The sequence below is a fragment of the Sprattus sprattus genome, assembly GCF_963457725.1.
Source record: "Sprattus sprattus genome assembly, chromosome: 9".
NCBI lineage: Eukaryota > Metazoa > Chordata > Actinopteri > Clupeiformes > Clupeidae > Sprattus > Sprattus sprattus.
In genome coordinates, this window is record NC_137928.1 from 30611092 (window position 1) to 30620979 (window position 9888).

Genomic DNA, 9888 nt, shown 5'->3' on the forward strand with positions numbered 1-9888 from the left:
TCCTTTTCCATAGTTCAGTATTTGTCCATCTTTCTCTGTCTGTGTAGATGTAATCTTCACTGAGGTCTACACACTAGGTCACCGGAGGTTTAATAGTAGCACTTGGTGAAACTTAAAGCCACATAGCCACATGCAGAGACATGTGACATCACTTTGGTCCATGAGACAGATGTGCCTAATGTGACATCCATTCGGTCTATGAGACAGATGTGCGTACTGTGACATCACTTAGGTCCATGAGACAGATGTGCGTACTGTGACACCACTTTGGTCCATGAGACAGATGTGCGTACTGTGACATCACTTTGGTCCATGAGACAGATGTGCGTACTGTGACATCACTTTGGTCCATGAGACAGATGTGCGTACTGTGACACCACTTTGGTCCATGAGACAGATGTGCGTACTGTGACATCACTTTGGTCCATGAGACAGATGTGCGTACTGTCACTTTGGTCCATGAGACAGATGTGCGTACTGTCACTTTGGTCCATGAGACAGATGTGCGTACTGTCACTTAGGTCCATGAGACAGATGTGCATACTGTGACATCACTTCGGTCCATGAGACAGATGTGCGTACTGTGACATCACTTTGGTCCATGAGACAGATGTGCGTACTGTGACATCACTTTGGTCCATGAAACAGATGTGTGCACTGTGAGATCACTTTAGTCCTCTTTGTGTACGTATCATTTCCATGATTCTAATTTCACCCGTCCATTTCTCACTTGCCTCCCTTTTTGCTGCTTTCTGTTACTCCCATTTCCCCTTTCCATCGATCCCGCTCGTGCTTGCTGTGCTGATTTTTCTCAACACCTTTTGATCTATAAGGCCCAATCCCATTCTCTATTTTTACCCCTACCCCTTGTTTTTGAGGGTCACCCGGTTTTAAGTTGCCACTCATTTTTGAAGTACCTCCCTATGAAATGGCACAACCCAGTGTTGTCCTACCCATAGAAATGCTCGGACCTGCACTATTTGTTACGAATTGGGGTTGGGGTGTGAACTCAATAGCACGACTCAGACACAAGGGGTAGAATAAAGAATAAACTTTTACTGTCCAGGTTTCGGTACACGGGTAAGCAGTCCAATGGCAGGCAAACAATCCAAAAGGGCAAAGGCAATAGAGAAGTCGACAACAGTCCAGGGTCAACACGAGAAATACACTGAGAACACTGAGAACACTGAGAACACTGAGAACACTGAGAACACTGAGAAGCAACACGCAACATTAATGACGAACCAGCAACGAGAGACAAGAACACAAGGACTATATATACACACACACACAAACAGGTGAAAACAATCAAGGCAGGGCAGACAAGGAGACACAGGTGGACTAAACGAGGGGAATTAACAGGGCACAGGAGAAACCAATAAGACAAACAAACCAGGTGATTATTGGGAACAGGTGAGGGGTGGAGACACGGACAACAACAAGGGCACATGGCATACACAAACAAACACAGGGAAGCACATGGTGGAAAGCACATGGTGGGAACAAGGAATCACAAAGACTAGACAACAAAGATCACATGACACACAAGGGAGACAAACTAATAAACAGCACAAGCACAATAACAAGGGAAGGGCGTGAGGAGACAGACACGAGGAGACAAGGGTAAACAAACACAAAAGAAGGAACACAAGGGATACATACAATGAAACAAGACAGGGACAGAGCACAGACCTCACAGTACCCCCCCTCTACGGGCCGGATGCCAGACGGCCCAAAACAAACTTAACAAGTCCCAGTAGGGTGGGTGGAGGGGGCAAAGAGCAAGGCAGGCGGGATAGGGACCAAGAGTCCAGTGACAAGCCGGGTGGATGGCTGAAGAATTTGGTGGCCGACTGGGTGGATGGCCAAGCACAGGCAGAATGTCTGGTGGCTGGCTGGGTGGACGGCCAAGCACGGGCAGAATGTCTGGTGGCTGGCTGGGTGGACGGCCAAGCACGGGCAGAATGTCTGGTGGCTGGGCTGTCGGGAGGCCAAACAGGGGCAGAGTCTCTGGTGGTCGACCGGGGGAACAGCCGAACAGGGACGGAGTTTCTGGCGGCAGGCCGGGTGGAATGAGGCAGGTGACTAGGAGAGTGAGGCAGGCGACTAGGAGCCCAAAATGAGGCAAGCGACTAGGAGCCTTGATGGGGGCGAGGAGATCTGGGAGGATCGGGACAGGGGCACTCTGGACAGGGGCACTCTGGACAGGGGCACTCTGGACAGGGGCACTCTGGACAGGGGCATGAGAGCCTGAGACAGGGGAACCTGGGACAGGGGCACTCTGGACAGGGGCACTCTGGACAGGGGCACTCTGGACAGGGGCATGAGAGCCTGAGACAGGGGAACCTGGGACAGGGGGACCTGGGACAGGAGAACCTGGGACAGGGGGACCTGGGACAGGGGGACCTGGGACAGGGGAACCGGGGACAGGAGAACCTGGGACAGGGGAACTGGGGACATGGGCGGCAGAGTCGTCAGCAGCGACGCCTTCAGGAGGTGCTGCTGGACCAGTGCCGGCAGAGGGTTCTGCTGGTCCTGCAGCTGAACGGGACACTGCAAGGTCTGGGTCTACAGCGTCGGCTGCGAGGTGCGGGTCTGCAGCGGTGGCTGCGAGGTGCGGGTCTGCAGCGGTGGCTGCGAGGTGCGGGTCTGCAGCGGTGGCTGCGAGGTGCGGGTCTGCAGCGGTGGCTGCGAGGTGCGGGTCTGCAGCGGTGGCTGCGTGGTCCGGGTCTGCAACGGTGACTGCGAGGTCCGGGTCTGCAGCGGTGACTGCGAGGTCCGGGTCTGCAGCGGTGACTGCGAGGTCCGGGTCTGCAGCGGTGACTGCGAGATAGGGGTCTGCAACGGCTGGATCTGCTGTGGCGTAGGCCTCAGTGGGGTCACCATCAGCGGAAGCGTCAGAGGCTGCTTCAGGGGCGGTAGCAACTGAGGCTACGTCGGGTGCGTCAGTGGCTGCTTTGGAGGCGGCAGCGTCTGAGGATGCTTCCGAGGCGGTAGCAACTGAGGCTACATCGTGGACATCAGGGATGACCACGGGGGCGGCAGCGTCAAAGGTTGCTTCAGTAGGTGTAGCGTCAGAGGCTGCTTCGGGAGCGATAGCAGCAGTAACTACATAAGGGACATCAGGGGCAGCGTAAGAGGCTGCTTTGATGGCGACCGAGACTGCGTCAAGGGCGGCAGCGGCCGCATCGAGGGCAGCAGCACCAGAGGCTGCTTCGGGGGCGGCAGAAGCTGCTTCTAAAGCTGCAGAGGCAGTATCCAGGGCGGCCGAGACTGCTTCGAGGGTGGCAGCCGCAGAGGCTGCTTCAAGGGCGGCAGAGACGGTCCTCATGGTGGCAGCGGTAGTGGTTGCCTCGAGAGTGACAGCAGCAGAGGCTGCTTCGAGTGTAGCCGAGGCGACTGTGAAGGCAGCAGTAGCTACAGCTGCGGGGGCGAGGAGACATGAAACTGGTGCTGAAGCCAGAGCCGTAGTGGTGAGTGGAGCTGAAACCCTGGAGACGGAATCCAGGTGAGATAGATCTGGAGCTGGAGAAGAAGGGGGTGCAACAAGAGAATCCCAACATGCCAGCAGCTGCTGGAATTCTGCCGCTAGTAGGCTGAAGAAAATCCGGGCCTTTTCCTCTCGCTCCGTCATTCCCCTCATAACAAGGCAGATGGAGGTGGATTGCTGACTCAACATTACCACCCGTGCAGCAAGCACTGTGTCTGAGTCGGCAGTGATCTGCAGAGCAGGTACGGAGGCAGCCGCCCCGCACGAAGCAGGAGGGGCAATTGCAGGAGTAGCAGCAGGAGCTGCAGGAGGAGCAGCAGCAGCAGGAGGAGTGGCTGCAGCGGCTGCTGAGGAAGCAGCAGCAGGAGTAGCTGCAGTGGATGCAGGAAGAGCAGCTGCGGGAGGCGCAGCAGCAGGGGTAGCAGCTGCGGAGGCAGCAGCAGCAGGAGCTGCAGGAGTGTGGAATGGCTCAGGGGCTGGGGCTGGAGCCGGAGCCTGACGAGGCGCAGGAGTCAGCTGGGAAGCTGGAGCCTGACGAGGCGCAGGGGTCAGCTGGGGAGCTGGGGCTCGACGAGGTGCCGGGGTCAGCCTGGGAGCTGGAGCCTGACGAGGCGCAGGGGTCAGCCTGGGAGCTGGAGCCTGACGAGGCGCAGGGGTCAGCTGGGGAGCTAGGGCCTGACGAGGTGCCGGGGTCAGCCTGGGAGCTGGAGCTTGACGAGGCGCAGGGGTCAGCTGGGGAGCTGAGGCTCGACGAGGTGCAGGGGTCAGCCTGGGAGCTGCAGCTCGACAAGGTGCAGGGGTCAGCCGGGGAGCTGGAGCTCGACGAGGTGCAGGGGTCAGCCGGGGAGCTGGAGCTCGACGAGGTGCAGGGGCCAGCCTGGGAGCTGGAGCTCGACGAGGTGCAGGGGCCAGCCTGGGAGCTGGAGCTCGACGAGGTGCAGGGGCCAGCCGGGAAGCTGGGGCTCGAAGAGGTGCAGGGGTCATGTCCGCCATTTCCAGCTCATCTGTGTAGATGAAGTGCTGATCACGCATGAAATAACCCCCACCGATCCACCCACCAGGCTCACAGTGGAGTGTTGGAACGGGGGTCCGGCAGGGTGCTGGCACTGGCACTGGTGTGGGAGGTGCAGGAGGTGCTGGAGATGGAGTCTTAGGAGCGGGAGCAACGGAGGCGGCGGCGGTCATCTGAGCAGGGGCGGGAGCTGTGTCCATCTCTTCCTCCTCATCCTCAGAGTCATAGGCCTCCCAGTCATCAGCACCGGCTGACTTCTCAAAAAAGCGGTTCCCCAATATAAACCCCCCATCAATCCAGCCACTGATATCATCCTCCTCAATAACACACGGGGGTGCTGGAAGCGGAGGGGACGAGACCAGAGGTGGTGTTCTGAATGGGGTTCGCCGGATGGCCAACCGGCTACCCATAAACTGAGCATCTCGGCTGGGACCGGGTGGGGGAACTGGTTCAATGACTTCTCTCTCAGGCCACTCACCCTTTGAGAGCTCGTCATCGTCGACCCAGTCCTCACTCGCTGAATCACCATGCCAGAAGATCTCCCAGGGGAGCAGATCTATGGCCTTGTTCTCAAAATCAAAAAACTGACTATAAGGGTCATCCATCAGGCTTGGGTCTGAGTCGGCTGAGTTCATCTTGGCTGGTTCGTACTGTTACGAATTGGGGTTGGGGTGTGAACTCAATAGCACGACTCAGACACAAGGGGTAGAATAAAGAATAAACTTTTACTGTCCAGGTTTCGGTACACGGGTAAGCAGTCCAATGGCAGGCAAACAATCCAAAAGGGCAAAGGCAATAGAGAAGTCGAAAACAGTCCAGGGTCAACACGAGAAATACACTGAGAACACTGAGAACACTGAGAACACTGAGAACACTGAGAACACTGAGAACACTGAGAAGCAACACGCAACATTAATGACGAACCAGCAACGAGAGACAAGAACACAAGGACTATATATACACACACACACAAACAGGTGAAAACAATCAAGGCAGGGCAGACAAGGAGACACAGGTGGACTAAACGAGGGGAATTAACAGGGCACAGGAGAAACCAATAAGACAAACAAACCAGGTGATTATTGGGAACAGGTGAGGGGTGGAGACACGGACAACAACAAGGGCACATGGCATACACAAACAAACACAGGGAAGCACATGGTGGAAAGCACATGGTGGGAACAAGGAATCACAAAGACTAGACAACAAAGATCACATGACACACAAGGGAGACAAACTAATAAACAGCACAAGCACAATAACAAGGGAAGGGCGTGAGGAGACAGACACGAGGAGACAAGGGTAAACAAACACAAAAGAAGGAACACAAGGGATACATACAATGAAACAAGACAGGGACAGAGCACAGACCTCACACTATTATCAGATGAGCAGGAAAGTGCAGAACATTTGCTACTGGATTATTTTGAAACTTCATACACAGAATATGGGAAATAACTGCACTGTTACTCACAAATAGCTGTTTACACAAAATTCTATTTACATTGTAATTTTTCAATTACATATTCCTTTGCATCTCCATTAAACTAAGATATTCCGAAGGATTTGAACATTATTGCATGAATATACTTTATCCGCACTGGTAACCATGTTCCATGGCAAACTTCCTCAGTTCACAAAGAATTCTGGGAATTTTCTAGGGATAGATGACCACTATCCAGTCGATTCAACAAACAAAAGATGGTACCCTACCCTTATTGGGGGCTCACAAGGGGAGGAACTGGGATTTGGCCTAAATCTATACACTATCTTTTCCAACAAGCTGCTCTCTCTCCCTCATTCTTTTGTCTCTTTCTCCCTCACTCTAACCCTCTCTGTCTCTACTCATTCTCACTCTCCTTCTCTCTCCCTCTGTCTCTATCACTCATCATTCATCACTCTTTCCCCCTTCAGAGGACCCAGAGGGGCAGATGAGTGCAGAGGAAGAGGAGGCCAGACGCATAGCTGAGATGGGGAAACCCATCTTGGGGGAGCACAGTCGGCTGGAGGTGGTCATCGAAGAGTCCTATGAGTTCAAGGTGGAGCCCCTGTCTTCCCTCAAGTACACACACACACACACACACACACACACACACACACATATATACATATATATATATATATATACACATATCACTAGCAGCATTAAGTATTCCCACAGACTTGAGTTGAAGATGTAGGCCACATGAAAGATACATGCCAGTGTGACATGAGTTAAAGGGTTTCACGAGAGGAAAATGGCGGTCCTCTGTTATGAAGACATAAGTTGTGTGTTTGCTCTGCACCACACTGCAGCTTCATGTCATTACTGGATCTCCACAGATTCTACAGCCTAAGGGCTGTTATGCTAACTCATGAAAAAGTCATAGATGTGTTTACTTGAAAAGTAAGAACTGTTGTTTATTCTAAACAACCTTTTTTGATATGGTCTATTTGGGGGGAAAAACATGTTTGTATGTTAACATCCAGACGCTGTTCTTCGAATTCTATGAATTATAGATTGTAGGACAAATGTAGGAATTGATTAAAGCATATTTTTTAAATATATTTAAAGAGGAGGGTAGTAATGGTCCATAATTTCAATCCAAGTAATTCAGGAGTTTCTTCAAAAGCACAATGTTTCAGACAAATATATATGGCCACTATATTATACCCAATTCTCTATTCTTAGGTTTGTTCAATCATTGTCAGAGCCGTGCCCTGTTGGGTGTTGACTAGACAGTGTTTTTTTTATAACAGTTAGTGGTTTTAGCCATCTATGTGTTTGTGTGTCTTGTGACTGTCAGAGCACGGTGGACAAACTCATTAAGAAGACCAACCTGGCCCTGGTGATCGGCACACACTCCTGGAGGGAGCAGTTTGTTGATGCAGTGACTGTCAGTGCTGGTCAGTATCTTTTTCTCCACCTGTAACCTCTCTTCTTAGTCTTGAATCTAGAAAGGGTTATATGTGTGTGTGTCTGCATGTATGTCTGCATTGGTTTGTGTGACCAAGATGTTCCTGTGTGGATGTGTGCTGTCACTGTCATGCTCTAATTTCCATCTTGGTGACAGATGTAATTCTCAGGGATGCCAGTGGTGTTGACCCTTTCTCCCCAGTTGAATGAGTGACACCATGGCCCTAAAGTTGCTCACTGACCCTACTGCCCACCCCCAACCCTACTGCACCCAGCATGGAATGATGAAATGTGATATCTGTTTTTAAGTCCATCTGTGTAATCCTATCTAATACCTCATTAGGGAGGTCCACAGCAACACAAGTGGAATCACATGCATAACACCTGTACAGGAAGTGTGTTTCACTATCAATATGGCAAGACCTCACCTCACATGCCTAAATTGATGGCAGTTGAAGAAATAAGCACAGCAGTAACCATGGGCTTGTGGGAAGCAGGAGGGCGCGCCACAGGCAGTTACACAGTGTTACACTGCACTCTGCTGTGCATATAGGGCAGTGCATTACCAGGAAATGATGTACAGATCCATCCTGGCTGACTACTGAAATGGGCCTACCTGTATAGTGCCATGCAATGAGCTGGTCCTCTGACAATAGAAGTACATTACCCTTGAATTATGTTTTAATTATATTTTGTATTCATATCTTCTTTCCCTCTTTTATTCATGTATATGTGCTTGTGTATGTGTGTTTATGGTTCCAGCACCTAGTATTTATGTCCTGTATTGTTATGTCGTTCAATATGGACATCAATCAATATGAAACTGTTTAATAAGTGACCATGTGAATGTGCCCCTTCAGGTGATGGAGACGAGGAGGAAGATGAGCGCCTGCCCTCCTGTTCCGACTATGTCATGCACTTTGTGACTGTGTTCTGGAAGGTTCTGTTTGCGTGTGTGCCGCCCACTGAGTACTGGAATGGTTGGGCCTGCTTCCTGGTCTCCATCAGTGTCATTGGCTTCCTCACTGCCATCATCGGTGACCTGGCCTCCCATTTCGGCTGCACTGTGGGGCTACGTGACTCCGTCACTGCTGTGGTGTTTGTGGCCTTGGGCACCTCTCTACCGGGTTAGGACAATGTTATTTTTTTTACTTGGAGAGGTTTTCAAATTTCCTGGTGTTCATTCATTTTCACGTTCTACTGATTGAACGTAAAGGGAATCTCACTGACACTCCCACTCATGCTATATGGGGATGGCAGTACCCAGGTTACTACAGCAGAAACTAAACCCCATAAGCTTCTTTTATTTGTTAGCCAGGTTTTTACTGATTCTTGACGTACGTTTATGAAGGTAACGTCTTTTTATAAGATCCTGAAATTCACTTTGATGGCATACGGTCATGTGAAGGGCAGATAAACACACATGTGGCTCCAACTTGCTGCCCAAGCTATTCACCATGTAGTTTTGGGATGTAGTCTCAGAACCCCGTGATAATGGAAGAACATCTTGCCTTTTACAGATTGTGCAGTAATACTCGCAGTGTAGAACTGATAAAAAAAAGTTATTGTTATTTTTACCTTCATCACAATTCTTGTACATCATGTAAATACATGAATTAAGTTAGTGCCAAGTCCCTTGTAAATGCCAGCAGTAACGCCATAAGTGCCATTCAACGTTTTTTTTCTTTATCTGTCTTAATTGTTTCCCTTTTGTTTTATTCTGTCCTCTTCTCTTCTCTTCTCTTCTCTTCTCTTCTCATCTGTTCTGTTCTATTCTGTTCTGTTCTCTCCTCTCCTCTCCTCTCCTCTCCTCTCCTCTCCTCTCCTCTCCTCTCCTCTCTTCTCTTCTCTTCTCTTCTCTTCTCTTCTCTTGTCTCTTCTAGACACGTTTGCCAGTAAGGTTGCAGCCACCCAGGATCAGTATGCTGATGCATCTGTGGGCAATGTGACTGGCAGCAATGCTGTGAATGTGTTTCTGGGCATTGGTGTGGCGTGGTCAGTGGCAGCTATCTACTGGAATGCGCGGGGTCTTGAGTTCAGGGTGGACCCTGGCTCCCTAGCCTTCTCCGTCACACTCTTCACCATCTTTGCTTTCTTGGCAATGGGTGTGCTGCTGTTCCGCCGGCGGCCCTCCATTGGGGGCGAGCTCGGGGGGGCGCGTGTCCCTCGCCTGGTCACCAGCCTCTTCTTGTTCTCTCTCTGGCTCCTCTACATCTTCTTCTCCAGCCTGGAAGCCTACTGCCACATCCAGGGCTTCTAAAGCAGGACGGAGGAGGAGGTGCCCCAGCACGCTTTGAGAACCAAACAGACATGCATCCACATCTCCACAGATCTACAGCACTCCATGAACACACACACCCACACATACACACATCACTGATGAGGACAAGGGCTCAGTATTCTCTCCCTTGTAAGGTAATGACACTGCTGATTGAAGGACACCATTTCAGATGTGCAAATCTAAACCAACACACACAAACAAACTTACAA

At 51.1% G+C, this 9888-nt stretch overlaps 1 protein-coding gene across 1 annotated transcript in view; it reads left to right on the forward strand.

Moving 5' to 3' along the window:
- The window catches only part of slc8a2b (solute carrier family 8 member 2b), a gene marked incomplete at both ends in the record, with an annotated part of 44127 nt that extends 34469 nt beyond the window's left edge, over positions 1-9658 (forward strand). The window contains 4 exons of the mRNA XM_080845278.1: positions 6417-6541; positions 7289-7388; positions 8259-8525; positions 9282-9658. Of these exons, the coding sequence (XP_080701404.1) occupies positions 6417-6541; positions 7289-7388; positions 8259-8525; positions 9282-9658 (869 nt within the window). The remainder of the gene's footprint in view (positions 1-6416; positions 6542-7288; positions 7389-8258; positions 8526-9281) is intronic.
- Positions 9659-9888: the final 230 nt, after the last annotated feature.